The following is a 27,952-nucleotide window of genomic DNA, read 5'->3' as shown; positions in this document are numbered from 1 at the left end:
TCGGTTTTTCAAGAAACGGACAATGATGAACCGACCTTTCTAAAAAAAAAAAATCAGGGCCAAGTCAAGGCCTCCCAAGCCACAAAACCGTTAATCGTCCATTAGATAGATACTCCCGACGGACGGGGTTTGTTTTCTTGACGCCGATTATTATTAGTATCACCTCCTTGCCTGTAAACCCTAAACCTACACTGTTAGGGGAGGCTTTAGTACTGTGTACACAACTATACATACATATATATAGATAATTAGATATATAGGTGTTGGAGGTTGGAACCCTATCCCAAGCCATGCATACCTCATCGGTGATGTTTGGCGCAAAGCCTTTGTTGACTCCTTTGATTCCAGTGAAATCTCTCCTCTACAATCCCACCACCATTAACGATTCCTCCTCAACCAACGCCGGTTCGTTAAGACCTCCATCTACTGTTTCTCTCAAATGGGCTCACAATAAAACTATTACTTTGCGTCCGCAGAGACGCAGGCGGTGCCGTGCTCATTTTGTTACCCCCAAGGTATTCCTTTTCTCTTTTTCTTTCATTAATTATGGCTATTTTTATTTTAATAGATATATTGTGTATACTAGTACAACCAATATGTTGTATCAATATATTTTTCATTTAAATATTGATGGTCATTGGTAGCAAATCATGGAAATTTGGAATTAAATGTTGGAGAGTGCCAATAGAGAGATAATCATGCATAATTTTGACTTTGTATATCAAAATTATAATGTAGGAACATTCGTGTGGTAGCAAGGAAGTAGAGAAGAATTAGGAATCTCACTTAGAATTTCCTAAGGAGTCATTTCTAAGGTTAAATATTTATAGGCTTTGGGGTTCTACTACTACTGGGAGTAAAGAAATCCAAAATAGATAACTTACAAACTGTCTACCCAGAACACTCGTTGGGACTTACTAAAGACAATTTGGGAAGATCCAATAACGTAAATTGGACCCATGGACTGTTACTATATCCCATCTTAGGTAATTCGTGTAGGTCATCAAATATGCTCGAACCGGGACGGAGCTACATACAATTGCCCCCCTGTTTTTTTTTTTTTAGTAATATACCCTTATAATTTATTCATTTTCAGTAATATACCCATAAAATATTACTTTTCCCCCCCTAAAATTCCTAAAAAAATGCATTACTGCCCCCTAAAATTCTTTCCCCCCCCCTTCTTATATCCTGGCTCCGTCCCTGTCGATAACTCAACAAAGACTTTTTTTTCAACTACTTGGGGGTCACTTACATGAACCCAATTTTTTCATTTCGCTCTATCAAAATAAGCTCAACTTCTAAAAGATAAAAAAAGTGAGTATATTTTAAACTATTGCAGCAGTGTAGTCACTTAAAGACTATAACTAACATAAACTAAGACTCAATTTACCCCTAGACTTTATTACACGAGGGCTCAAGGGCACTCGATGTGAAAATCTCAGCGTGCCTGTCTTCTTCTCATACTTCACATCACAAATCTATAACTGGGTACCTTTTTGATTGATATTTCAGCTACTGCAAGAGTAATGAAGCAACCAAGAGTGTGTTCATTTTTAATTCTAATTCTCTTTTATTTTTTATTTTTTTTTTCAATTTATGTTCAAAGGAGGATATTTCATCCATTACACGAGTGTGTTCATTTCTAATTCTCTCTGTTCTTTTCTTGCCACACATCCATTGTAACATTCTCATTTTTGCATACTCTATACATATGTTTTGCCCAACATTTTGTGCTTTACCTGGTCTAATAGTTATTTTATAGAATTTCCTTTTCAATCTTAATGGGATATGCAAATCACACAATATACCAGATGCACTCCTGCATTTCCATTCCACAGTGTGGCTTAATTCTATGATTAACATTAACCTTCTCTCCAATCCTCCAAGTTGGTACTTACTGCCTCTCTGGTTTTCATCAATTAAGACAATATCATCAGCAAATAACATACACCGTGGAATCTCATCCTGAATGTGTCTTGTCACTTTGCCCATAACTAAGTAAAAAAGATATGAGCTTAATGCTGACCCATGATATAAACCTACAATAAGGAAATTCACTTGTTTCACCCACATTCGTTATGGCTTTAGTTACACGTTTATCATATATGTGTTTTTATTGTGTCAATTTTTCTTTTTGTGACTTCTTTGTTTTTCAGAAATTCACGTGCTTCACTTCAGTCTCTCGTCTTAGTCGTTATTTAATTCACATTATGATGATATATAAATGTCAAAAAACACAAGCTAGGAGAATGATGAGATAAAAGAAGATAAAGATTGCTGTAGTTGAATGGAAACTGCGAAGTCTACTGATTCATCTATGTAATCTATAAATAAAAACAATTCAACTCAGCAAAGAATTTTTCCAACTATTTAGAGTTGGTTACATGAATCTTGTTTCGTCATTTTTCTCTATCCAAGGCCATCCTTTGTCAAGCCACATGCTGTCACATTTTTTTGGCCACCTCAACCATGATTAATCTATATTAATAAGAAGATAAAGAAGAAAAATTTACTGAAGAGCACTCTATTGAAGAAAAAAAGAAAAAAGAAAAAAGAAAAAAAGAAAGAAGCTGAAGAAGACCCCAACTTAAATTTTCCTTTAAGGGATCACAGACTCAGTTAATCAGCAATGGGTTAACCAAGTTATCAATAGAAAGAATCCATAACAAATCGAGGGGGAAAAAATGGAAGTGGAACATGTCACAGAGTCCATACAACAATTACAAGTTGCTGTTTAAGCATTGAGGACAGACAATTTGTTGCTTTTGTCAAGAAATGTTCGCCTATATAGAATTTTGTCCCCTTTGTCCCTTTATTTATTTCTTTTGGCTTCTCGCTTCATACCAATATGTTGGTGGATTCTGATTAGGTCTTTATTTGTGGTGCCTGGAAGAACAATTTAGGTCTTGGAGTATTCTTATCTTAACTCCTGCTTCCTGTTGCTCTCCTTTTTCATGTTTTTCTTCTTTTAGATAGATGCACAATGTAAATGTATGGACATTTTTCTTTTGAAATCAATTACTAAAACTTTGTTGTTATATTTTGTTGTATGATCCTGTATTGCACTTGTTTCTTCCATTGGGAATCATATTGAAACATGCTTAATTTAATAATTCATGTCTTTGTGAAAAAAAAAATGTTACCCACTCCAAAAGAAAATATTAGAACAGTAAACCTTTGGAAATTTCTTTCACTGTAAGCTTCACATTCTATGTTATTACTCATCTATAAAATTGTTGAGTATTGATATTGAACTAGGGAAGCCAATTGAAAAGATATCCTGAGAATTCACACGTAATAGTAAAAATTTCATTTCTATTATATGTTCATTAAAAGCACTTACACCAGTCACGTAGTATGAGTTCCAATGTTAGTGGGTCCCAATGGAGATAATTTTTCTTTTTGGTGTAACAGAGAACAAAGAGCTGGTTGTGTTGTTTTTATCAATGTGGGATTGTACTTATATTTATGATGTCCACTGCATCAGTTTTTTAAATTGTATTTGTTTCCATTTTTTTGTAAAGGTATTTGTTTTTTTTTTTTTTTTCCTGCCTCCTTTTTTCTTTGAAAGGTGGTCACATTAAGGGGGAAATGGAGGGTGAAGGTAGAGTAGCAAAAAGTGCAATGTATGAAATGATATACTTCCATAAATGCAATATCAATTAAGTATAAATATATATTATTGTAAGTGACCAATGAAAGGAGCTCAATAATTACAATTAACATATCACTGAAGGTGATTATTAATGGTAATAACAAATAAAATTGTAATAAATAGCAAACAAATTCAATTATGGATATCAAGAAAGTTGTCGTAAAATATTTTTAAAAAGGAGAAACTTAGATTTCACATTTTAAAATGACAAGGCAACAAATCAAAATATTTATTATATACAAATTACAAAATTAGAAAGTTGAAGAACAGATGAAATCCAATGAAGAACTAAACATATACGGTTCTGACACATGGTTTTTTTCCCCCTGTTATGACATGGGTTTGGACTTGCAAATTTGGGTGATATTCTGTTTCTGAATCTTGAATTCAAATTACTTGTGTTTCACCAATTATTTGTATCTTAAGATTCCCTTACTTGTTTGTCTTGTGAAATTTTATCTTTGAATTGTAGAATGCTTGGAGGCAATGTACTTCCGTGTTCGATAAATCATTGAGCGGAGCAACTTTGCCAGATCAACATCAACGCTTATCTTGTTTTTGTTATCACCGCAATAGAGGGTCCAGATTCAATAGATTTACACCAGGAGTCTTTCTTGACAAATCTACTTTCCATTTGTCGAAGCACACAATTGACAATGTGTTTGTAAGTCAACTACTTCAAGTTCCTTCCATTGCATATATGAGTGGGCCACCAGTTCTTATTAATTAAATGTCACATGTATAAGTTCTTGTGAAGCTTATTTTTAAGCTTAATTAGATTCAATGTATGTCTTCTGTTAGTCTGATTCTAGTACAATTTTTTCTTTTCCCCTGAATGGATTCTAACACAAAATTGAAATTGTAACACCATTTTTTGCATTATCATCCACTTAGTGGACAATTTATGAGGTTATATTGTAATTTTGATGCTTAAAATAAAATACATTAAGTAATGTTATGTAGCCTTTAATTTACTGTCCAGTGGAACAATGAAATCTTTCTGCAAGCTGTTTTTCTGTTATGCAGGAGGCAGCGATTGCTCCTCGATTGATGATTTTTTTGTTCTCTTGGACTTTGTTGGTCCGTAGGTTTGACTTCTGCTCTTTCGTTTTTGTGTATTAGGGACGCGTTCCCCTTTTGAACGTTTTTCTAATATATTTTTTACTTACGAAAAAGAAAAAGAAATCTTTCTGCAGGCTGTATGTATTTGTATCACCCGTTTTTCACGGAGCTGCTTTAATCTTTTTCATGTGGTGAGCCTAGGAGCACTTGGTTACAAAGACTTGGTCTAGCAGCCTGGCAATATACTTATATTTATATGTACACTTGCTAAACAATACATATATATATATATATATATATATATATATATATTGATAAGTAAATATATATTAACAAAAACACTCAGAGGGGAGCGAACCCTTAACAAAACAAACAAAAGCCGTATAAAGTGCCATTACAACGATAAGTTGTCAGCAAAATCCAACAAACTGTCCACAGATGGACAATTCCTCCCATTAACCCAAGGCGAATGCAAAACATACGACTTAATGAACCACGTCAATGCCTCCTTTCCCTCGAAAGATCTCCTGTTCCGCTCTAGCCATAGCCCCCACCACACACAAAGAGGTGCAACCCTCCAAGCTTTCCTACCCTGACTCCCCATTAATCTCCCTCTCCACGCCTCTTACATATCCACCGTGTTCCTTGACACCACCCACTCAACCCCAAACACAATCATAACCATACTCCACACATCTGCTGCCACTTTGCAATGCAACAGAAGATGGTTAAGCGATTCACCCGTCATGTTACACATGCAACACCAATTGACAGTTATTCGACCTCTTCTTCTAAGATTATCAAGAGTAAGAATGCTGCCAAGTACCGCTGTCCATGTGAAAAACGCCACCTTCAATGGAGCTGACGTCCTCCATACAGCCTTCCAAAGGAACCCATTACTTAACGAACCCGTAAGACTTTGGTAAAACAACCTGACCTCAAACAGCCCTCTAGAACCCTAAATAATATATTAAGAAATGAAAGAGTATGCTAGTACACTTGTCAAGCAATCCCCTTCCCATGTGAAAATGTGCAATTGGCTTAGGAATTCGGGCAAACCAAGGATGCTAAGTTGTCACGGAGCATTAGTACAATTTATTTCTTGGTGCGAGCAAAACTTCAATACGTGTTTGTTACTCAAACATATGACAATTTCTTGGTGTGGCAACCTTTTGAAGAACATACCAGAAAAGGCCAAACACATATTGCCTAAACAATCAAGCTAGACCCTCTCTAATTGCTTAAGCTTTTGGAGTGGCTGGTTGTTGACATGTATTAGAGCAGGCAAGACCAGGGACGGACCTATGAGTAGTCGAACTTTAACAACAAGAAGATAAAAAATTCTAATCATTGCAAGGAGTGAGATGTGTGAGGTGTGGCGGTTGATTACACGTGTGAGGGTAATAGTGGGTTTATTTATTTATTTTATTTTATTTTATTTTATTTTTTTTATAATTTTAGTGGAGGCAATCTTAATATTTTATAGGTATATAATAGAATAGATAAAGAAATCAGTAGTATATAATACTGGGAAAAAAAAAATCAGTTGGGCAATTGCCCCCACTAACTAATGAATGGGTCTGTGCACGGGCAAGGCCCTAGTTCGAAACTCACCACCACCCTGGTAATTATAATTGATGCGTGTATTGGGACACTCATTATGAAAGTCTGATCATAGCTGAGTGCATGTGTTAGAGAACATAAAATAATAAAAGTTACATCTTCACTAACAACTTAATAAATTAATATAGTAGAATAGTTGGTTGTTAACACTTTCCCCAAGAAAGATTGCGGGGAAGATGATTCATGTAGCGGACCCCAAGTACGTGGGAAAAGTCTTTATTGAGTTGAGTTGAACTTGGTTATATTGGGGAACTTTTTTCTGCAGCGTTTCTGATTTATTTAATTTTCATTATTATTATAATCATGTGTAGGTGCATGCTGCTGCCTTTGTTGTCATTAGGTTTAAGCTGCTGCTGCTTAGCCTCAGTTTATGTAGTTAGTCGTTTGCTTTGCTGGCTTTTTTGTTAAGGTTCTCATTCTGTTTGGGGAGGTGTGCCTCCCTTTTTCTATACTTTGGTACTTCTTTAATAAAATTCTATCTTACCAACAAAAGAAGGGGGGGAGGGGGATTTCCAATACTTTGAATGATGTTATAAATGGAATTTGAATGATTCCAGTCATACTTTCTGCTTGTTCCAGACTGATTTGTCTATTTGACTGTAACCTATATGTTTTTAGGTGAAGCAAGTTGTTCCACATGCAGCTGTGGGTCCAGATGAACCACATGCAGCAAGTGTAGCCTGGCCTGATGGTACTTTGGAGAAGCAAGGTTTCGATTTGTTGGATCCTGAAGTAGAAGGAGCTGAGTTAGAGGGGTTTTTAAATTCTGAACTTCCATCTCACCCGAAGTTGTATAGGGGACAATTAAAAAATGGACTTCGCTACCTCATTTTACCAAATAAAGTTCCGCCAAATAGGTATATACTTCAACAGCTGGATCATTGAGTAGCATTTATTTAGTTGATTATAGATTCTCATACATGTAACTAACTATATATGTGGTAGATATGGCAGAATTAAATTTTCAATACAAACAAATGTGTCGTATGGAGTGAGTTTACAAAGTTGTTTGGTATCACTTTGCTTGAATCCTTCCCCCTCTCCTGCCATCCCAAGTCCATAATTAACCTGTGACCTATGGCAATCCCACCCAGACCCTGTAACACCCAAACCATATGCTCTTTGCCCTTTCCTATATTCTCTTTCGTTTGCTTTACCAAGGAACATTGGTGAAGTTCATAAAGGTTTTCAAGAGTAGTAGTTAAGGTAGGAAGATGGCGTAATGTCTTTGAATGGAGTAAAAGATAGTCCAATAACATAGAATGCAGGGAGAGGAGTGCCTAATCTGGCTGGACATGAATAGTCATGAAAACTTTGTCCTTGACAGTTTTAAACTGAAATAGCATCTTAAATATTCCCTGGTTCTTTTCATTTCAAATAAACCAAATGAGTATTTTTTAACTCACATCACCTGTTTTTTTATCCCAAACCAATAATGCGAGAATAACTAATGAGAGAAAAAAAAAACAGATAAAAGGTCGCCACTTTAAGAAAGGAAGTGTTACCAATGGACCACATTCCGCTGGTATATAAAGATAAGGTCCCTTGATAAAGGGAGAAATGGAGCAAAAGAGTTTGAAACAAGATGTGTATGGAAAGATGCTGTTGGACTCCATGGATCAAGTTCTCACATCAACAAATATTGAGTGCATGCTGCATTTAAGAAGATTGCCATAGAAAGATGAAAAATAGCTACTGAGAAATGGTGTTTTGCATGCTGCATTTGGGAAGCATTGCGGAAAAATAGCTCTTTTTATGTGCATGCTTTGCATACATCTTTGCTTAATGAGTATCACACACAACTTTTCTCCCCTCTTTCTGTGTCTCATATTGTAATATTTTAAAATTTAGGTTTGAAGCGCACATGGAAGTTCATGCTGGATCAATTGATGAAGAAGATGACGAGCAAGGAATTGCACATATGATTGAACATGTTGCATTCCTTGGAAGTAAGAAGCGTGAAAAACTTCTCGGGACAGGAGCGCGTTCAAATGCTTACACAGATTTCCATCATACTGTGTTTCATATCCATTCACCAACTAGTACAAAGGTTACTATATCTTCTATTTTTTGGCTTCACTACCGTTGGATAATTAATGTCTCTATCTTTGTATTGCAAATTTCCATTTTCTCATTGATTTTATATTTTTGCCATCTATGTCCTTTGATTGAATTTTATCTTCCCATTTCCCCCCCTTTTGTTTCCCTGGCTATCACATATGGAGCCAAAGTCAAGGGCAGAAACATGCATAGGGAATGAAAAAAGAGCTACTTTTATCTTATGCTTCTGCTTGGGAGATGGTCCAAATAACACTTCAGTTGTTATAATCTGTAAAAGAACAAGAGCAAAATTTTCAATTCTTACTCCGAATGCATAAATAATTCTTGTAAAGAAAGTATTAATGGTCAGAATATTTTCTTTTTAGATTTAATCTGTTTTTGAAAACAAGATAGCACCCAAGAGAGCAAAAGCCAAAACAACCTACTATAGACTCAAATCTATTAACAAAATCCACAAGATCCCCCACAGATTTACAATTTTGCCCATTGACCCAAAAGAATAAAGAAATTGAAGTAGCGTATTTGAGAGACCAAATAGGGGTCTCCTCGCCATCAAAGATTCAAAGGATCTCCTATTTCTGTCACACCACAAGCTCCACTATAAACAAAGGGAAGTGGCTATCCAGACGTCTCTGGCTTCGCTCTCCACTTATACACCCTCTCCAAGCCTCAATTGTGTCCACCATGGAACCGGGGGACACCCAATACATACCAAAAGCAGTCAAAAACATAGACCAACATCTCTCGCCACCAGACTAACATATCTTTTACTAACATTGAGTTATTGAAATGAAGGCATGTTTATACTTTGCACTCATTTAAAAACAAGAAAGGGCACTACCCAGTTTTGGTCCTGCCAAGGCAGGATCCTTGGGAGGAAGGAATCGAGACGATCCAACCTTGGTATTTTTCAAAGTGGCTGCTCTAAGGCCAGTGAAGCCGATGCTCAAGTGTTTTACCACTCAACCAGGCAGCGCCTTTTCTTTGCACTTATGATGGAATAATATTTAATGCTGATGATTGATTTTGCTTTGCTTATTGTTTGAATAATTAGTTTTGCTTTTACTGCCAATATGTTTTAATATATATTGACAATAAGTAGAAATATTCTTCATAGGACTCTGAAGGTGATCTACTTCCATTTGTTTTGGATGCTTTGAATGAGGTACGAGTACAAATTTTATTATATGTTAAATTATGTTAATGTAAAGAAGATTTATTGTCCATTTCTTTTGATATCAGTTACCCATCTCATTGGAGTCGATAAAATATGCATTGGATATGGTATTTTGTGATGTGTCTTAAGTCTTTTATGCATACAGATAGCTTTTCATCCAAAATTTCTTACTTCTCGGGTTGAGAAAGAAAGGCGGGCAATATTATCAGAACTACAAATGATGAATACAATAGAGTACCGTGTCGACTGCCAGGTATCACAGCTAGGGATGATCATTAACTCCTTTAGTTTTGTTTTCTATTTTTTGCTGGTCAATGTAATTTTTTTTTTTTGTTTTGGTGCAGTTGTTACAACATCTGCATTCTGAAAACAAGCTGAGCGAAAGATTTCCAATCGGACTAGAAGAACAGATTAAGAAGTGGGATGCTGATAAAATCAGGAAATTTCATGAGCGCTGGTACTTTCCAGCAAATGCCACCTTATATATGGTGGGGGATATCGATAACATTTCTAAGACAGTTCACCATATCGAAGTATGCCACAAATCTAGTAATCCATCAATTCCTTGTATTTTGATGTGCGCTTGTAGAGATATTGAAATATGCTGTAGGATCAATCTTCTGATTGTACTATTATTGCTAGTAACTTCCAGTAATAAGTTCAATTGTAACGTAACATGCAAGTATCATGCAGGCTGTCTTTGGTCAAACTGGCATGGAAAATGAGACAGCTCCCGCACCCGCACCTAGTGCGTTTGGCGCAATGGCTAGTTTCCTTGTTCCTAAGCTCCCAGTAGGACTGGCTGGTAGTTTATCTCATGATAGTTCATCTATTTCTATGGAGCAATCAAAAATTTTTAAGAAGGAAAGGCATGCAGTTCGTCCTCCTGTCAAGCATAATTGGTCCCTCCCTGGGAGCAAAGAGGATGCAAAGACTCCACAAATATTTCAGCATGAGTTACTTCAGAATTTCGCAATTAATATGTTCTGCAAGGTATGAAAGATTTTTTTTTTCCAAATTATATTGTATTAATTTGATGTCATCCGATGTTTCTGCAAGGATTCACAAATTAGATATTAAAGCATCATTTTTCTTGTTTTGTAATCATGTAGTAAATAAAATATAAGTTTGATAATGGGTGACGCAAAAAAAATCCGAGGGAACATGAAAACCAAAACAATTGCACCACTCTTATTGAAAAAACTAGAGTAATAATATGCAAGGTTAATGCGTGAAGTATTTTGTCAAGGATAAAATGTGTTATGAAGATTTCAGTTAACTAGAGTATTTTATTATAGTGTTAAGGATAAAATGTGTTATGACGAGAACTGGGTATTACACTATTAACCCGATCAGATTTGCTATATAGAAGATTTCAGTCAAACAATGGGGTTAATGCCTAATGGAAGTGTCTAAAGGAGCTGTGAAGGTTTATAGAAGTGATACCTGAAAAGACTTGAGGAGAGTGGTTAGAGGAGGATAAGAGGATGGAGGAACAGAGGTAAGAGACAGTGTATAGCTTCCTGTGTATGGAGTTAGTGGCAATAGTAGACCCCTTGCTCATAAGCGAAGGGAGTATCTATCAACAAGGCTGCATGGGGCCGGCATAGGAATGTGATGGACAACCAAGAAGATATAGATGTGTCTAATGCATTGTCTATTTTTACATCGACATGCTCAAAACACGTCCATATTCCCTTTCCCACTCTTTCCTCATGTATAAACTTGCTAGTTAGAGGCTAAGATGTACGGACTTGGACACAGGATACGAACACCCCAATACATGAATATGTTGAGAAGGAAAACTATAAAAAATTGGATATGAACGCAATGAAGACACGATAAAAGAATATATTTCTTTTCATGTAAAAGATTATATTATATACGATAAATTATTTTTTGTAATGAATATATTTAATAATCTATGACGGTAACATTAAATTTGTAAGTTCTTTCTCATCCCCCTATACGATAAAAAAAGTTTAGGTTAAAATCTAATATCATGCAAATTCTAAGATCGTGGAGCACCTGCATTGCATTAGAGCATATAAGTGCATGTTGGGAGATGTAATTGTCTTAGCAATAAACTCTAGATGGAAAGAGTAATACGCTGTCATGGAGTGGAAGACTCATATGTAATAAACAAAAATGGCAAAACCAACAGTCAAGTAGCTTAAGTTCTCAATTATTTGTTCTCTTTTTTATTGGGTTTTGGGGAGAAACTGTAAATCTATAGGGGAGATGGTTGATTTTACATGGACTATTTGAGAGTTTAGTGGCTTTTTTGGCCTTGTGTTGTTTCTTTTGGAATGCGTTCCCCCTTTTTTAATGCTTTCTAATACATTCTTACTTATCAAAAAAAGGAAAAAAGCATGGACGCTAATGGAGATAGATTGAAAAGGTTAATGGCAATAAACTAATAGTCCATGAAGGTTGAAGGCAATAAGTTGGTGAGGCTAATGGTGAGTTAGAGGAAAAGCAATATGAGAATTTATGGTGATATAATAGGTATTCCATCACATCGTTTGGCATTGATTGGTCTGTTGTAGCAATTAATCGCAATAGCCTTGCCTCGAGTGTGTCATGTCAAATGCTCACAAATATATTCTACCAATCATGAGGAATCTTGGCAAGGTATGTAGCTAAAGGGAGCAAGATATAAAGCAGTTTGGCTTCTGAGGAGGACATCAGCTTAGCAGCAAGGTGAATGTAGCCTTACTCGGCTGAAGTGGTAATGAGCATGACGTGTGCCCCGAGGACCGAATTATCGGTATAGTCATAGGATGGTATGAGTCAAACTCGATCGAAATGAACGAGTCCAGATAGAGCATGAAGAAGATGATAAGATTAAGCTCAGGCCAGGGTGTGATCTCAACTCGAAGGTGACCAGGTGTAAATTGATGCACTCATTGCCAATGAGGCTCGATGAGGCAAAATGATGAACTTTGCATATGATGTGGGAGTAAAGAATCAGACTTCTGGACCACATATGAGCCAAACTCAATAATACAAAATGACATTTGCTGGTGAGGACAAAGAAGATAGAGATAAAAGAGGGTTTTGTAGCCCCCTGTTTTTGGAATCAATGCTGATGGAAGAACCCTTGCTGGCTTGCTCATAACTCATTAGTGGAGGGGGTATTTATGGACAAAGCCAAGGCCTAAGCACATGTGAAGGACAACCAAAGAGATAGCGACATTGTCCAATGCATTATTATTCTAAAAGATACGAATCCCTCATTCTTTTTCCCACTCTCTTCAGGTATGAAATCACTTGCTAAAGGGAGAGACCAACAGGTTTTAGGGAGATGGACAACCTGAGGATGTTTCAGCACAATTGTAGTGGCTTTATTCTCAGAGCATCACCCCAAACTAACCCTTTCCCATGGCCTACCAAACTACGACCTCCTTAAGCTTGTTGGATTGGCTTGTGAGGCATGGCATGAAAAATGGATACAATTGGGTTCTTATGTGGCAAGGGATGGGATCCATACCTACTGGGAGAAAGTTTAAGTTAAGTTTAGCTTTAAAACTAATCATGAGAACATTGATTTGGATCCTTATTTATGTATGGTTAATGAAAATGGGGCTTTGGGTCACTATTAGATCATAATAATCTACAGGTTTATTATTTGTCAACAATTATTCTTCTCTTCCTGCTTTTGGCTCCTCTAAGGTTTCTCTATTAACTGCACACAGAGAAGTAACATATTAAGTGTTTATTTAGGTAATCTAATAATTGCTCGATTGCTTTGCTTCAGAGAAATGCACCAAGAGGTAAAAGGGTTGTGATTGATTCACAAAGTAGGCCAATTCCTCTGCACCATACAGTGTTGTTAAGGGCGCGCCTAGGCCTGAGGCGCAGGTCTAGTGCCTGTTGTCATCCCAGGCTCACTGATGTTTACTAGGCGCGCAGGCGCGCCTCGTCTTGTTTGTCAGGCGCGCCTCACTGATTTTTTTATAAAAACTATGATTATTCTATTTCTTAAGCCAAAAAGGGTGCTTTTGGCAACTTAATAAACAAATAAGAAAGCCCAAGCGTACGGGAGAAGAAACTTTTGTTCAAAAGAATAAACAAATAAGAAAGCCCAAAGAGTCTAAGTGTCAACCAAACAGAGAAAGAGTGAGACCGTGAGATGAACGACGAAGCCACGTCAGTTTTTTCTTCTTCTTCTCTCTCTTCTCCTCTACTTCTCTCTCCCTCTTCTCCTCTATTCCTCTCTTCTTATCTTTGTTTACATCTCTCTCTTCGTCTAGTTCTCTTCTCTCTGTCTTTTTTTTTTTTTTTTTGGGGCTCTGTTTTTTCTCATTTTTTTCTTTAACACTTTCTCCCTCTTCTCGTCTGCTTTTCTCTCTTCATCTACTTATTCTGTCTCTGCATCTTTTTTTTTTGGCTCTGTTTTATCTTTTCTTTTCTTGTTAACAGTTTTTTTTTTTTTTTTTGTTAACAGATTTATTTCCTTTTGTGCTCTGTTTTGCCATTCAAAAAACCTAATTCTGCTTTGCCTTTCAAGAAAACAAAATTGTGCTGTGTTTTATGGTTGTTGGATGCTTGTTTAGTTGATGGATTTACTTTTTTATATTTGATATTAATTTTAGAATATTGATATGAATGTTTTTATGGTAGTTTAAATTTTCAATTGTGCACCTCACTTCACTCAGGTGCGCGCCTCGCGCCTAGGCTCCAAAGGACCTCTAGCGCCTTGGGCCTTTAATAGCATTGGCGCCATATTGAGCTATCACAAGTTGTCAGCTTATTTGTTACTATTTGCATGATTATTTCTTGATTGCAAGCTTATTTAATGGCTGTCTAGGGCAAGTTTATCTTCCTTGCTGTCGTGAACATTGTTATATCTGGCAGTTGCTGTTATCCCACTGCTGTTTCTTAAGTCTTGCAGTGACCTAATGTTCAATTTGAAATAGTATCTAATAGTTTCAGTTGTAGACTCTAGCTTTTAGCTGTATTTGTAATCCCATGAGAGATCTACTATTATATAGGACTGAGACATGGCCCAAGAGGTATAGGGTCGTGATCGAATCACAAAGTAGGCCATACCTCCGCGCCTTGTTGACTTATCACGAGTTGTCAGCCTATCTGGTACTCTTTGCATGATTATTTCTTGATTGCAAGCTTATTTAATGGCTGACTAGGTGAATTTGTCCACTTGCTCTCAATAAGCATTGTTATCTCTGGCAGTTACTGTTATCCCACAGGTATTTTTAGTGTCACAGTTCCTAATATTCAATTTGAAATATTATCTAATAGTTCAGTCTGTCAGTCTTTCAGATGTATACTCTAGTTTTTAGCTTTATTGTAATACCATGAGAGATCCGCTATTATATAGGACTCTGATATCTTTCTTTGATCTAATTAATTCTCTCTTTAAAGTAACTTTGTTGTCTCAATTTAAATTGCTGACTTGATTTGGAACTGATACCTGTCTTATACCAGTGTCTTAGTTGTTCTCATGGTCGTGTTCCACAGACTAGCAATAGTGGGAGTACATTGAATACTTATTTGTATTTGTAGATGCACTTTCTATACATTTGGTTTTTGCAGGTTCTTATTTGTTTTGATTACTGTTATGAATCTTTATGCAGATTCCTGTGAATAAGGTTCAGACATTTGGTGATTTGCGAAATGTTCTGATGAAGAGGATATTTCTTTCTGCTTTGCATTTCCGGATTAATACGAGATACAAGGTGCATTGAACTTTTTACAATTTTTTATACTTGCAAAAAAAAAAAAAAAAAAAATGATTGTGAGTTAAGTTATCGTTGTAGAATGGAAACTGAAATAGAAAAAGACGGATAAGCGTTAATGAATGTTAATCATCTTACTCACTCAGGTACAATAAAAAAAATAAAAAAACCACAGAAAAGCTTATATCCCTCCCCAATTTGATTGCAAGTTAAGTTTTCGTTGTCAAAGGTTGTGTTGCTTGCAATTTTAATTGCACTTAAGCAAAATTTTACATTTTTATGGCATCGCTCTCTCTCTCTCGTGTGTGTTTGTGTTTTGGGGGGGGGGGGGGGGGGGGTGGGGGGGTGTGGATTGTGCTCAATGTGAGAATATTTTGTTATTTAAAACTAAGCGTTCTTTGGAAAGTCGTTTTTAGAAGAGGTTTGCAAAGCATATAGAAGTTTGGGCAAAGCAAGGTTTTTGGGAAAACAACAAATATATATATATATTTGATAAGTAGCGTGGACCTAAAAAAAAATTCTTGTTTCTTTGCTTTCTGGCTCTATGTCAAGCCCAAGATGTAGATGGACATAAGTATTGAAAGAAATAAAGCCTCAAACTTTATGCTTCAAATTATATCAATTTTATGGCGTCTTTCATCCTTATTAAGTGGGATTGTGCTTAGTATGATATATTTTGTGACTAAAACTAAGAATGTTTTTGAGAAATCATTTTTAGAACATGTTTGCAAAGCATGTAGAAGTTTGAGCAAAAGGGTTATTGAGACAATTGTTAACATGATCCTCAACTACTATTTTTGGCAGCTTGCTTACTGGCTCTAGGTCAAACCCATGATGTGGATTTACATAAGTATTGAACAAAATAAAGCCTTACATTTAATGCTTGGGCTCCTTATTTTAGCTTATTTTTTCAATACATTGTCTAGTATTGATGTTGCAAACTTTCTTTTGTTAATTGTACTTAGTTTGTGATTTGTAATATTACTTTTAGCTGCTTGGATCTGCAATCTTTATGTTAGCTAATAGAATTTTTTTTACAGAGTTCAAATCCTCCATTCACCACAATTGAATTGGATCACAGTGATTCAGGAAGGGAAGGTTGCACAGTAACCACTCTTACTGTAACGGCTGAACCCAAAAATTGGAAAAGTGCAATTAAAGTTGCTGTGCATGAGGTTTGTGCTTTCTGTTGTCTATGTCACTATTACCGACATCTTTTTTATTGGACCGAGTGTTTTATTTAACACTTTTTTTCTCTCTATATTATCAGCTTCGACTTGTAATCTTGATGCTTTTGCTTGGTTATTGCTGGATGATATATCTTGCATGTCCTTTTATTTTCTGTATTTTCTCCATTATTTACTAAGCACGGAATATAAAACATCATGTTTTTTTTTTTTTTTTTTTTTTTTTTTTTTGATAAATTAATATAAAACATCATGTTATTGAAATCAAGCATCAATTCATCAAATATGGTCAGACATGAATATCACGTGGTCTTTGGTGAGCACTGCTTACCTCTGATTTGTTACCAACTGAATGTTTAGCTAAAAAATAATTTTAATTGAATTAATGCCATTGAATATGTAACGACAATGATATGACATATCTGCATTAATTCTTCCGTTAGTTTTCTAGAAGTTTTATTCGTTTCAGGTTAGAAGGCTTAAAGAGTTTGGCGTCACGAAAGGTGAATTAGCTCGTTATTTGGATGCACTACTGAAAGATAGTGAACAGTTGGCCGCTATGATTGATAGTATTTCGTCAGTGGATAGTTTGGATTTCATTATGGAGAGTGATGCACTTGGCCATACAGTGATGGATCAAAGACAAGGACACGAGTGTTTGGTTGCTGTTGCTGGAACAGTCACCCTTGAAGAAGTAAATTTCATTTTTGAGTATCTATACGTTTTATGTGGTAACCTTTTTATTGAAATATTTCTACATTTGTTGTGTTGTAGGTCAATTCTACGGGCGCTGAGGTGTTAGAATTCATCTCTAATTTTGGAAAACCATCTGCACCTCTTCCCGCGGCGATTGTTGCTTGTGTTCCAAAGAAAGTGCATGTTGACGGAATAGGTGAAACTGATTTCAAGATAATGCCAAGTGAGATCACGACTGCTATTAGAGCGGGTTTGGAGGAGCCCATAGAGGCTGAACCAGAGGTATTGTAGGAAATGTCCTCGCTTCCTGTTTTGAAGTTCCGCGCTTGCTATATTCATGCAAAAGGCATCTAGTGTAGAAATTACTTCATTGATATCATTTCTGTTTACTTGTGCAGCTTGAGGTGCCAAAAGAATTGATATCCTCGCCACAGCTGCAGGAGTTAAGGTTGCAGCAGAGGCCATCCTTTATTCCTTTAAGTTCAGATGTAGATGTCACAAAAATATATGACAAGGAAACAGGGATCACTCAGCGGCGCCTTTCTAATGGAATTCCTGTAAACTACAAGGCATGTCTTCTTCATGTTTACATTGCGTTGCTTGTATCCAGTGGTGTGAAACTGACTGGCTTTAATTATATTAAGATGTATTTCATTTGATTTTGTTAATTTTCAAATATGTCTTTTTTTTGTATTTCCAGACACCTTTTTGGAAGACTGTTTCCGTTGCCCTTTTTTCTAGTTTAGAAACTGGTTGTCTGATTTTGAGATGTTAAAGTTCTTGCTGGACGTGTCCTTATTTACCTCAATTCTTCTCTTCATGATATATCTGTTTTGATCACCAAGAAAAGAAAAGAAACCCTTTTTATTTTATTTTTTATAAACAAAAGAAAAACAACTTAATTGCTACATAGATATGGGTTTCTATTGTTGATTATCATAAAAATATAGAATAACTGGATAGTGGCTCTTCACTTAAATACATTCCTCTTCCCTTATTTTATTTTATTTTTGTCCTCCACGGAAGTACTATTCATAAAATACAATAGTTTATGAACAATATACGTCATTAGTGTTGGGATCAATCTCCTCCTCTGTAGTTGTTCACTTGGTTTCTGTTTTTTATGTTTTATGTTTGTGAGTGCATGCATGTTGATGTCTTTTGATATTTTTACCAGTTTTTATGATATTGATATATTTATGTTTGATATTCTAATATAAAAGATATCAAGAAATGAGGCCCGGGGAGGTGTCATGCGGCTTATAGTTGGTGGTGGAAGAGCAGCTGAAGATTCTGAGTCAAGGGGAGCTGTTGTTGTGGGTGTTCGCACTCTAAGTGAGGGCGGTCGTGTTGGCAATTTTTCAAGGGAGCAGGTAATGATTCAATATTTTTCTGTTGGAGTTTGGTTATCTGATACTTCTTTTGTCACTGTATTACATTTTTAACCTACAAGACCTTTATTGTTCCCCTGCTAGGAAGGGGTATTGTTGATTTTGTTGAGGTTTTTATTTTTAATTATCAGCTAGCCATTCTACCTTTGTAAGAGTTGAGCTTATGAAGTGCTAATGCATTTTTTTTTGTATTACAAAATTTGTTCACTATTTTCTAAAACCTGTACCATTTGCGCTATGCCCACTATATTATCTAACACCAATGATATTCTACTTGCATTACTATGATTTTCCTCTTTATGTTATTTCTGGAACTTGTCCTGGTTGTAATTTTTCTCTCTAATACTTAATATGCTTCTTCAGGTAGAACTTTTTTGTGTGAATCACCTGATAAATTGCTCACTAGAGTCCACTGAAGAACTTATTTGCATGGAGTTCCGTTTTACTTTAAGAGACAATGGGATGCGTGCAGCTTTCCAGTTACTTCATATGGTACTCGAGGTAAACTCAACCTGAACCATATTCTGTTTTCTCTACCTATCTCCCTATAATGTTAAACAATCCCCTCCTCCCCTCCTCCTCGTCCAATCGATGTAGCTTGTCAACCATGGTACTATAAAGGTTGCCTCTTACCTGTCTGCTCAACTTTAGGGCTTTTTTTCTTCTTCCTTCTGGGATCCGAAAGAAAAGAAGGAAAAGGAAGGGGGGTTGGGGTGGTTTAGTACATAATGAATGACAGTTTATTTTTATTTTATTTTATTTTTTCGTAGAGGGCTTGCTGCCTGCAATAATCTACTTATGATTATTATACCATTTGTAATTTTATTTTAGATCATAACCAGGCTTCTAGTTGTCGGCTCGGTTCCAACCTGATTTTGGATAAGGCTCGTGTATTCAACCAGAGCCCAACCCTGTGTCTAAATAAGTTCAACTTAATTGAGTTGACAGTTACATCTTTATAAGTGGTCACATTTAGTTGTGAGTATATTAGTATTATCTGTGGTCCACCAAAATGTTTAATAATTGTTGCTAACATGCAGCATAGCGTCTGGCTTGAGGATGCATTTGATAGAGCAAGACAGTTATATCTGTCATATTACCGATCCATTCCCAAAAGCTTAGAACGCTCAACTGCTCACAAGCTTATGCTAGCAATGTTGAATGGTGATGAGCGGTTTGTTGAGCCCACTCCACATGCATTACAAAATCTAACATTGCAACGTGTAAAAGATGCAGTGATGAATCAGTTTGTTGGTGATAACATGGAGGTGTGTAATTTTCTGCTGTTAAATTTTTTCTACAAGCATTCCATGTGAACATGACATCTTTGCATTCTAATTGTGCACTTATTCATTAGGTGAGTATAGTTGGGGACTTCTCAGAAGAGGAGATCGAGTCATGTATTCTTGATTATCTAGGAACGGTTAAAGCTACAACAGGTGTTGAGAGACCGCAAGGGTTTAGCCAGATAATGTTTCGACCATCTCCCTCTGATTTGCAGTTTCAACAAGTGAGAAATCAAACCAAGTTATAATCTTTCAGAGCTTGAGTGCAAGTTAATTGTCTTCAAACACTTCCTTTGATCATATGGGGTGTCATTATTTGTTCGTGCTACTTGACAGGTATTCTTGAAGGACACTGATGAGAGAGCATGTGCATATATTGCAGGCCCAGCACCAAACCGCTGGGGTTTTACTGTCAAAGAGGAAGACCTTTTCGAATCCATAAGCAATATCTCAGCCAATTATGGTTAGTTCTCACATTATGTGCATAACTTTCTACTAATCCTCAATTTTGTTACATTGATTTTATTTTCAGGAGACAGTTTCGTGACCAAAATCTTCTGGACTCCAATTTCCCCTTATTAAAGGATAAAACTGAGAACATAATATAATACGTGTTGGTACCTTTGGCTCATTCATTCTCAAGGCAAGAGGGTGGGGCAGCCGGGCCTTAACTCTTGACCAACATCATTTACGAAAATAACATAGTTTCTCTGTGTTGGTAGAATAAAAATGCAAAAAGGACATAGGAGCAGAGTGTTGGGCTTAAAAAAGAAACAAGAATGATAGGTTTTTAGGGATTTTTCCCTCTAGTCGGAATTGCCCTGTATTGGTCAAAGACTCATGGGTACTAAATACAGTTTTTTTGATAAATATTTATTAGCTGTATCCTATATAGTACATGTGGATTATTGTGAGCTTTAAGGCACCTCTAACTGCCTTTATGCAGTTGAAATCTAGATTCTGACCATTTAGTTAGGTTTTTAGGGATGTTTTTTCTTTAGTCGGAGTTGCCTTGTATTGGTCAAAGACTCATTACAAAATATGGTTTTTTCAATAAATATTTATTAGGTGTATCCTGTACAATACATGTGGATTATTGAGAGCTTTAAGTCCCCTCTTAGTTGCCTAAGAGCCTGTGACAAATCTAAAAGTAACAATGACCCAACTTCTTTTTTGGGAACATACCCATTTCACGTAATGCTTCAGCTAGCTTGGATGCCTAACCTCTTATCCTGAGGTGACTTGGCACACAATCCTAATGCTGAGTTACAGGTCTTTGGTTGTATCTTCTATTTAATGGGTCCCATTCAGTTTTGTAAGTTTTGACCCTTAGGGTTCTTAATTTAGGACATGGAAAATCCTCTCAAAAAGATAAAAAGAAAAGCAGTGTAACAAAGATTCTGGAAGTGAAAGGATATGTTAATATCCGAAAAAAGGAATCAACTGAATGCTAGGCTACAATCTTCCATTTAACAAAACAGCACCACCGTAATAATTTTTTTTTTTTTCCTGATAAATTAAATCACATTAAGAATGCTTAATTCCCCTTTCCACTGTTGGCCCAACAAGGCCCACCCCTTTGGAGGTGGTTCTACAAGTGTCATCTCCTGTAGATAATTCATTATGAAGAAATATAGCGTTTCAATATTCGTTGGAATTGACTAGGGCTTTATAGTTTGTGACTTTTAATCTTTATTACCATGCTAGCCTCCCTTTATGCTGCCCTTCCGATACCCAAAGCTAAATTCTTTGGCACAACGCTGGTAAATGAATGTTTGATGGTGTCTTCTCAAAGTGTCTTTGTGAATACATTTGACTGATTTTCTGAAGTAATCATTTGGTTCCACCCTTGTATGAGAATGGTTGATGATGAATCAAACTCTACCTCATGAAGATAATTGATGTATCTTGTTAGTTTCTGACAACTCTCATTACCCATGAGACAAAATCTGGTTACATTTTTGTTTTATAATTATGAAATAAAATAAATTCTTGGTTTGCACCTTAGATTTTGCTTTTTCATATTTCTGAAGGGAATGAATTTGCTCCATTGGTTGGACATCCCATCCGGTGTCTTTTTAATTCATCACCTTACCTTTCCCTTTTGCTTTTATCATTTAGATGAAATTTTTCTTCAATGAAAAAGCTTGATTTTCGTCTGCAATTTTTTTCAAGGAAAGGACGGGGAAATGAAAAAGAAAAAGAAAAAAAAAAGTGAGGCATAATGGGATACTTCACCTACAATTTTCGAACTTCAGGATTCACTATTGCAGCTGTTGTTCTTGTGAAGACTAAGATTTTCCTAAACAACCTTCTCCTAAATGTGTAGAGTTGAGCTGGTAGTTTAGTTAGGGTGTAACCAGGACGTTCTGGGTTCAATCTCACTTATGATTAAGTATATTCTCAAACTTTATGGGTTTGGGAATACGAACATAGACTCAGAAGTCAGGAGAAAAAAAGGCATAATGGGGTATTTCACCTGCAATTTTCGAACTTCAGGATTCACTATTGCAGCTGTTGTTCTTGTAAAGACTAAGATTTTCCTGAACAAACCTCTCCTAAATGTGTAGAGTTTAGCTGGTTGTTTAGTTAGGGTGTAACCAGGACATTCTGGGTTCATTCTCACTTATGATTTAAAGTATATTCTCAAACTTTAGGGGATTGGGAATACAAACATAGACTCGGGAGATTGTACTATGATATGCAGAAATGTGTTAAAATTGAGAATTTGCTTTGCAGATGAACAATCAAAATCACAGGAACCACTTGTGGAGGATGGTGTTGAAAAGCAACTGCAAGGAAGATTCCGAAGTCATCCTCTCTTTTTTGCCATAACAATGGGACTGCTAGCCGAGATAATAAATTCTAGGTAATTCTATCTGCACAACTGTATTAGTGTTAATATGCTTTGAGGGAATGGTATCTGCTAACCTGTTATTCAATAATATACTTTATTTGATCACCTGCCTAATATTCACTCAATGAATAAGGCATATTTGCCTCATCCATACATTGTAGTATTTCTAATTAAACTAATATAAATGTGCCTTCAAAAGAATTGCTATTGCCTGAACTCTTGTCCAAGAATGCCAACAAACTTGAAGCGAATTACTACTAAATTTGATCCAGGCCTTACCGGAGCCAGATTTTCATTCATTTACCAAACCTGCCCCTTTCCCATTTGGAAGCTTCTCATACTTGTCACATTAGACTATAACATGTGGTTTTGACCGAGGCCATGTAACCGACCTCAAGTAGTTGGGAAAAAGTCTGGTGGTTTTTGGTTATTGGCGGTTGTCATATTTGTCTCGTTAGGCTAACATGGGATGAAGTAATTAGAAATGACTTTAAAAAATTTAATATGAGAGGAGACATGAGTTGTAATACATTTGAATGGAAAAAGAGAATTCATTTTGTTAGACCACATTTGTTTGGGTAAAGGCAAGGATGATGATGATAATCATACTTGTCGCATTAGGGGTGGGGCTGGGCAGGGCAAATTGCCATCCCCATTTGAATCACAAGACTAAACAAATGGCCATTTGCATTATCGTAATATTAACTATAGTCAGTTGTAGATAAGTAAACCTGTTGGGAACTTAATATGTTGGTGGATGGAATATTCAGACTTATTGCCAGCTATAATATAATTATCAAGGGTATTGTTGGATTACAAAAATAAAATCTGCTGTTGTAATAAAAGAATATCAAATATGATAAGCTGGTGGCATCTCATGTTATATCCTATGTGATAAGAGAATATCAAACAGGAGAAAACAAAAATTGTATAGGACCCAATAATGCCAAGTAGTTTATTCTATTCAACATGTTTGGCATTTGAGAAAGAAACAAGAACAATGCATTATTGTCATGAAATTTGAATGCTAAGATAAATGACTGGAATCTTTTTAAAATTAAATATCAACATATGAAGAGAGAAGTAGGAGTGATACCCACTCAACTCAAGAAAGTTTCTTTTCTATATTTGAGATTGGTTATATGTACCTGATTTGTCATAGGAGGGCCACCTTTGGTCATAAAATAAAAAAATAAAAATAAAAAGTGTCGGCATTAGGTTGTGTGGACAATAAAAAATGTAGACCAGTAGATGCAGCAATAAGGGAAAAGGAAAACTAGCTATAATGGAAGGTAAGAGACGAGGTTGATCAAAACTAATATGGGATAAAGCAGTACGAGTTGTTCATAAGAAATTTGATACGTTAGAAGAGATATCTTGTATAAGAAAAGATTGAAAGAAGATAATTCATATTGCCCACTCCGTTCGATTTCTATCAAAAGTTACACACACATATACATATACTGACTTATATTTGCTTTGATTCCCAATGCAGCGAAATACTGATACTAATAGCGATAGTAAACACATTGTATCTTCTTGACTTTATGATTTTAAAGGTTTACTTATGAGATGCTAATGGCTCCTTTGTTCTCCTAACATGATGAGCATTTCATTATTTTTGGACATGGTGGCTCGAGTTGCATGACTTTATGCATGACTCTTAGAGATAATGTTGTTAATTTTTTTAGTTATTTGGCACTTGTTATGGGATAATCTGAGATTCCTTTCAAAGGAAAATGAATTATTTATTTTACTTTGTAAAAACGAGTTGCATGACTTTATGCATGACTCTTAGAGATACTGTAGTTAATTTTTTTAGTTATTTGGCACTTATTATGGGATAATTTCTGAGATTCCTTTTCAAAATTGTGATATTTTTAGTTATTTGGCACTTATTATGGGATAATTTCTGAGATTCCTTTCAAAGGAAAATGAATTATTTATTTTACCTTGTAAAAATGAATATAATTATATGATTTTACATATGAAATCTTCTATTGTCTTGGCACAGGCTTTTTACTTCAGTCAGGGATTCTCTTGGATTGACATATGACGTGTCATTCGAATTAAACATGTTCGATAGGCTAAACCTTGGGTGGTATGTGATCTCAGTAACATCAACTCCGGGCAAGGTGAGCCTTCTCAGTTTTTGTGTATCTGCAGATGGTGATTTTCTGTCGTTTAAGATTACTCACCAGTTTCAGGTGTAACGTACATCCAGGTGTATAAAGCTGTTGATGCTTGCAAAAACGTCCTTAGAGGTTTGCATAGCAACAAGATTGCCCAAAGGGAGTTGGACCGGGTTAGTTGCTTTACAGAATTAGAACTCTTTAATTTCTACTAGTGTTATCTTATTTAAGCTTGAAAAAAATGTGTAGTCTTCTTGGTGTTTGTCTGAAGGTAGGAGATTCCAATTGAGAAAAAGGTATTTAATGTATATAGCATAATAACTCTTCTGGAAGCTTATATGCTGCTGCTTCCAATGTCCAATTACATACATAATCATGCATATATCACACTGGTGAACATGAATTATGGGGAAAAGAGAGGAGGGGGGGGGGGGGGTGGGGAATGGGGGGGTGAGGTTGGGCGGGGGGCTCGCCATCTTGAGGTCTGAGGAGGCTGTTTTCTGTTTTGAAACTTCCAAGTCATAATGGAGCAACCTTACTGTTGCGCCAAGGCTTGCCCTCATAAAGAAAAAGTAAGATGAATCATATAACAGTCCTGTTGAAGGATTTATATATTTAAGTTACACCCTCTCTAATGGCTTAAGCTTTTGGAGTAGATGGTAGTTAACATGGTATCAGAGCCAAAAGTCTCGAGTTCAAACCTCACAGCCACCATAATTAAAAAAAATTGAAAAATACGTGTTGGACCAAAAGAAGGCCACACGTGAAGGGGCGTGTTGAAGGATTTATATATTTAAGTTACACCCTCTCTAATAGCTTAAGTTTTTGGAGTAGAAGGTAGTTAACATGTCCCAAGTAGGTGGAATGAATAAACTGTCGTGTTGAGTTATTCGTTATTACAAGACTCCATTTCTACATTTACAGGCGAAACGGACCCTGATGATGAGACATGAGGCTGAAATCAAGTCAAATGCCTATTGGCTTGGATTGTTAGCTCATTTGCAAGCTGCTTATGTTCCAAGAAAGGTGACGTGGAAAGTACCAAATGCTTTTACTACCACTTTTGTGTCTGATTGTCTTGTAAAGTGTTGCAGTAGTTACTTAAAACTTCTCTTTATTTTGGTAGTTCCTCTTTTAATCAATATCTTAGAATAAATTTACTTTCTTTTTGGGTGGTTCAGGACATAAAATGCATTAAAGATCTCACTTTGCTATATGATGCTGCCACAATTGAGGACATATACCTTGCATATGAACAGTTGAAGGTAGATGAAAATTCTTTATACTCCTGTATCGGAATTGCCGGGGCTCAGGCTGGAGAAGAAGTTTCAGGTAAAGACAGACTGTACTATGAGTTCCAATCTTTTCAGTTGTGCTGTCTATTTCTCCTGCCTTTGAATTAATAAAATTTAGAGTATAATTGGAAAATTAGGCTTTGATATTCATAAACCAAAGTTGAAGTACTGGAGAACTGCTGTGAGTTTCGAAAATTAAATCAGCCAGGTTGCTGTTGGAGGTTTAGATTGTTTTAATCAGTTTCAAGCAATGAAGATGGGCACCTGTTACGATTTTTTCCCCTCAACATTATATTAGGATGCTTTGTTTATTTCCCTAGATATTCCTTAACAGTTTTCTGATATCCCACCATTCTTGGGATTCTTTCCATTTTTTGTTAATAGTTGTTTAAGCATCAACAGATTTTCCTCTTGTTCTCGTAATTTTTATTTTTTGTTTTATTATACAGCTTCTTTAGAAGAGGAAGAATCTGTTGAAGGCCTTCATGGTGTTATTCCTTCGGGGCGTGGTTCATCCACAATGACACTGCCAACTACTTAATCTTCCTGGATCCCATATTGGGTCTTGTGTTGTAAAAAGAGATTGAGCTTTATGAGGTATGTTACTTCAGCTTTTGGCAATGCCAGAGTTCTTATTTTCTGTTATAACTTCCTATCTTCTCAAGAAGCAGATAAAGATCAAGTGAATTTTAAACAAAGTCTTACAATAAAAACAAAGATCATTGCAGAGAATCTGATAGTTACATTAGTAGAAATTACTGAGTACTAAGCATGTCTGGTTTCTCTCCGGTTTTAGTTTTCAGTTAGTGTGCTTTCCTTGTGTAGCATCACTTGACTGAAGTTGGTAAGGACATTGTTTTGGTGGCAGGTAACCATTATCTTAAAAAATCTCTCCCCTCTCCTGAACCTGAATTATTATTCCTTTTGAAGAGGAGCTCAGACAGAAATATATGGTGCAACCAAAAGAAAATTACAGGAGTTGTTCGTTGTTTGTGTGGTGATGTTAGGACATGAAAAAATAACTAGGTTTAGAGTTGGGAAGCTCTTTCTTTATTTCCACCATTATTAAGGGTCTCTGAGAGGGTCTGTATAGTCCCCCACCAGAAGCTTGTCCATGGGGCAGTGGATAATAGAGATAGGGGGTAGTATTCTCTTTCAATGAAAATTTAGTAGTCTGTTCGAGATATATCCCTTCATAAAATGCTTAATATATGGTTTGCCAAGCATTCGATGAAATACAATCTAAACTACACAGTCATTGATCTATTTTTCAGGTTGGCACTGATGTGAAAGTATGGGTGGATTCTCAAATTGCTTTCCGTGAAGGATTTATAAAAATCTTATGAGACCGTTATGAATTGTTGTCATCTTGAGCTACCCAGTGCACCTCTCTCTATGATCTTGTGACGGTCCAAAGGATTAATGTGCTTCAGGGTGAAATGGATGCAAGATGAAATTGATTTTTTCTTCAATTAGAACATCTCAGAGGGTTGTTCGTGCTGGTTGAAAAGCCAATTTTTTTATATTACACTTACCAAGTCAAGTTGATATCATTATTGATATAGTTGTAATCAACAAGAATGGGTCCAACTATTGTTTCCTTGCTTTGCTAGGTTGGAAAGCCAAATATGTTGTTGTATTACATTTACCAGTCGAGTCAGTTTCATTGTTGATATACACAAAATTACCAAGTTTAATAAAATTTCCCTCAACCATTGTATTACACGTCTCTTTATTGTTCAGATTATGGTATACATTTACCAGTTGACTGGATATCATTATTTACATTTTCTTTGATTCAAAAGCTAAATTTGTTGTAATACAT

At 36.0% G+C, this 27,952-nt stretch overlaps 1 protein-coding gene across 1 annotated transcript; it reads left to right on the top strand.

Moving 5' to 3' along the window:
- Positions 1-29: 29 nt before the first annotated feature.
- LOC132282466 (stromal processing peptidase, chloroplastic) lies at positions 30-27,850 on the top strand. The gene is made up of 25 exons (XM_059784156.1): positions 30-515; positions 4,131-4,322; positions 6,962-7,200; positions 8,195-8,393; positions 9,522-9,569; positions 9,727-9,834; positions 9,926-10,114; positions 10,275-10,574; positions 15,182-15,283; positions 16,324-16,458; positions 16,940-17,164; positions 17,245-17,448; positions 17,565-17,735; positions 18,390-18,539; positions 18,921-19,058; positions 19,598-19,825; positions 19,915-20,067; positions 20,180-20,306; positions 22,583-22,712; positions 24,715-24,835; positions 24,925-25,005; positions 25,757-25,858; positions 26,014-26,164; positions 26,577-26,724; positions 27,402-27,850. The coding sequence occupies exons 1-24, from the start codon at positions 291-293 to the stop codon at positions 26,666-26,668; spliced, it is 3,810 nt and encodes a 1,269-aa protein (XP_059640139.1). The 5' UTR covers positions 30-290; the 3' UTR covers positions 26,669-26,724; positions 27,402-27,850.
- Positions 27,851-27,952: the final 102 nt, after the last annotated feature.

Source organism: Cornus florida, unplaced genomic scaffold, assembly GCF_030987335.1.
Source record: "Cornus florida cultivar Cherokee Brave unplaced genomic scaffold, ASM3098733v1 CherokeeBrave_3.0.0_Hap2_Chr11, whole genome shotgun sequence".
NCBI lineage: Eukaryota > Viridiplantae > Streptophyta > Magnoliopsida > Cornales > Cornaceae > Cornus > Cornus florida.
This window is presented reverse-complemented; position numbering and strand designations above follow the sequence as displayed.

Coding starts and splice junctions, on each gene's coding strand:
- LOC132282466 (XM_059784156.1), top strand. CDS start 291: ATGCATACCTCATCGGTGATGTTTGGCGCAAAGCCTTTGTTGACTCCT. Junction 16,459..16,939: donor TTAAAGTTGCTGTGCATGAG/GTTTGTGCTTTC, acceptor TATTCGTTTCAG/GTTAGAAGGCTTAAAGAGTT. Junction 20,307..22,582: donor CAATATCTCAGCCAATTATG/GTTAGTTCTCAC, acceptor TTTGCTTTGCAG/ATGAACAATCAAAATCACAG.